The sequence below is a fragment of the Nicotiana attenuata genome, chromosome 1, assembly GCF_001879085.1.
Source record: "Nicotiana attenuata strain UT chromosome 1, NIATTr2, whole genome shotgun sequence".
Taxonomy (NCBI): domain Eukaryota; kingdom Viridiplantae; phylum Streptophyta; class Magnoliopsida; order Solanales; family Solanaceae; genus Nicotiana; species Nicotiana attenuata.
This window is the reverse complement of record NC_031989.1, coordinates 67,150,186-67,153,563: the sequence shown is the minus strand read 5'-3', so window position 1 is coordinate 67,153,563 and position 3,378 is coordinate 67,150,186. Positions and strand designations below refer to the sequence as shown.

At 36.8% G+C, this 3,378-nt stretch overlaps 1 protein-coding gene across 1 annotated transcript in view; it reads left to right on the top strand.

Moving 5' to 3' along the window:
* Positions 1 to 1,059, top strand: part of LOC109228080 (eukaryotic initiation factor 4A-15) — a 4,009-nt gene extending 2,950 nt beyond the window's left edge. The window contains exon 5 of the mRNA XM_019393263.1: positions 114 to 1,059. Within this exon, the coding sequence (XP_019248808.1) occupies positions 114 to 749 (636 nt within the window). The 3' untranslated portion in view covers positions 750 to 1,059. The remainder of the gene's footprint in view (positions 1 to 113) is intronic.

Here is a 3,378-nt window from a genome sequence, read left to right as displayed (position 1 = left end):
AACTTAACGAACACCACACCCCCTCCCCCCCCCCCAGACAGTACATCCACTGTTGTCGACATGGCTTATTTGCCCCAAGATTGATGCTCATGTACAACTCTTTTTGCCTCCAGATCTATGATATTTTCCAGCTTCTGCCTCCTAAGGTTCAGGTTGGTGTATTCTCTGCTACTATGCCTCCTGAGGCACTTGAAATCACAAGAAAGTTCATGAACAAACCTGTAAGGATTCTTGTGAAGCGTGATGAGCTGACCTTAGAAGGTATCAAACAGTTTTACGTCAATGTGGATAAGGAAGAATGGAAGCTCGAAACCCTGTGCGACCTGTATGAAACATTAGCCATTACACAGAGTGTGATCTTTGTGAATACCCGTCGCAAAGTTGATTGGTTGACAGACAAGATGCGAAGCAGAGACCATACAGTGTCAGCTACCCATGGTGACATGGACCAGAACACTAGAGATATTATAATGCGTGAATTCCGTTCCGGTTCCTCCCGTGTTCTCATCACTACTGATCTTTTGGCCCGAGGAATTGATGTCCAACAAGTCTCCCTAGTTATAAACTTTGATCTTCCCACGCAGCCTGAGAATTATCTTCATCGTATTGGACGTAGTGGACGGTTTGGTAGGAAGGGTGTGGCCATCAACTTCGTTACAAAGGATGATGAGAGGATGCTGTCTGATATTCAGAGGTTTTACAATGTTGTTATTGAGGAGCTGCCAGCGAATGTTGCTGATCTCCTGTAACAAGTTTGCTTCAGTGGCAAAAATAGAGAAGCTGGTACTGTTTGGGCGGGTTCTCTCTCCACACATCTACCTCTTTTCTCCCCCTGCCCTCTCCTTTCATTTTCATATTTTCTTTGTGTAATGAATGTCTAATTTAATGGTCTAGTGTCTGAGATTATGAACTTGTGAGTAATTTACACTAGCGTTGTTTAATCAATCACTATATTATACATTGGTAGCTGCTGCTAGTTTTTGACATCAAAGGGTTGTATCTGAAGTACAATGTCAAAGTATGAAATCATTCACTTATGTCCAAGTATAATATCATTCACGTTGTACTTGCAAAGAGATGCTTTAAACGGGACGGTAGATTTTGAGACAATTTCACTACTATAGACAATTTTAATGTACTTTGCTAATGCAGTTCCCGAATTGATTCCAAGTCTCTGTCTTCATAATTAGAAAGCATTGTCTAAAATTTGGAAATTATGAATACTAGTTAATGGTGGCAAAATGGATAAATAATAATTATCTGTCCATATTCTTCATTAAAAGATTGGTTGGACAACGAACTTTTTAAAAACGGGTCAAATATGTATAAGAATCATATTATCCACTTAAAAATGGATAGCCAATGGATAACTAATGAGTTTAATTCTTTATATTTATAAAGACTCAAATTGAGGATTCCTCAAGTTTGGGAGACTGGAAATGTTCTCAAAAGTGAGCATATTCAAGAAGCCATGAATAATATGGATATTCATATTATCCGCTGGTTAACCCATGTACTATCCATATTAAATATAGATCGGGTCGGATAATTTATCCGTTTGCATTACCTGTTTTCGGCCGTCCATATCTGATCCGACCCGACCCGTTCGTTTGCCACCCCTAATACTAGGTGTAGATATAAATTGAGTTAGATATGCTATAAATATTAAATCTTTTCATATGCCTAAGCCTTGCAGAGAGTTATCCAGACACTTATCATCATTTTATACCAAAAGTGAGAAGCCCTTTAGTCAAAAGTTAGATTACCAAAATGTCCCCAAAAAATTAATAGGCTTTTATAACCTTATTAAATAAATAAATTAGTTTTTGTTATACTCTTTAGAAGCTAAGCTACTCTTCAATAGAAATGTATTAAAAGGTAAAATTAATTCATAATAAAAGTATTTATCATCATAATGGTGTTTAGTCTCTTCAATTTCCTGCTATTATTACACGTTAAAAAAGCCATCACTTACTTTAAACTGTTACAATGAACAAACCGTGCATTCCCACTAAGCGTATTGATTCATAATGTATGTATTTAAGGCTTACTTCTCATTAATTCCTTTAATTGCTTAAATATATTATCATTTGATTTTATTATTCACCCATCTATTTTGACTTACACAAATGTTGCAGCTTATTATAAGAAGATGAAGAGGAAAGATCGAAGGGTAAATTTTAAAAATAGCCAGATTTACAACTGGTCGTTCAAAAATAGCCCAATTTCAAAAGTAATCGAAATTTAGCCACTTTTTATATAAAGATAAATTTGAGCGAAAACACTGTTCAAAACTCGAAAAATACTCTAGTATATTATGCTTGAGTTCCAGCATAAGTATACTTGAACTCCAGCATATTATACTAGAGTTCAAGAATAAGTATGCTGGAACTCCAGCATAATATGATGGAGTTCCAGCATAAGTACACTAGAACTCCAGCATAATATACTGGAGTTCCAGCAAGTATATTGGTCCAGTATAATATACTAGAGTTTGGAGCACTGATGCTCCAGTCTCCAGTATATTATACTGGAGCCAGCAAAGTATACCGGTCCAGCATAATATGCCGGAGTTCATACACAAGTGCACCGAACTCCAGTATATTATGCTGGACCGGTCTCTATTGCAGCAAAGTAGTGGCTATTTTTCATTGACTTGGTAAACGCTGGCTATTTTTGATTGACCAGTCCGAAAACTGGCTATACCGTACTATTTTTACAAGATCGAAGGTTACATATTTCCTAATTAATTATTGCGGACCTTTCAATTCCTCTTTATTAAGGACCTTTACTTTTCCCTATCAGGATTTCTACGTACATATCATTTCGAAAATCTATTTTCTACTAATAAATAATTATTAGAGATATAGGAAGTAGCCCAAGACAATAGGTGTGTGTTTGGTATGAAGGAAAACATTTTCCGAAAAATGTTTTCTAATTTTCCCATGTTTGGTTGGCTTAAATGTTTTGGAAAACATTTTTCTGAAAATGTTTTCCTTATCAAGAGAAGGGAAAACATTTTCCAAAACTTCTTCTCAACCTTCCCTACCCTCACCAACCCACCTCACCCCCTCTTCAAAAAAGGCTTTTTTTTTTTCAATTTCAGTTTTTCTGTTACCACCCACCCTACTACCCCTCCACCCCACTGCACCCCACACCCATCCCCAACAACCCCCCCCCCCCCTACCGCAACTTTTTTTTTGCCTTAATTTTTTTTTTAAAATTTCAAATTTCTCTTTTTTTCGTTTTTTCTGCATCACCCATCCCCCCCACCCCGTCACCTGCCCCCTCCCCCCCCCCCCCCCCACGCACAAAAAAAAATTTTACTTTTTTTTTTTTGTAATTTAAATTTCTGTTTTTTTTTTCATTTTTACTGCC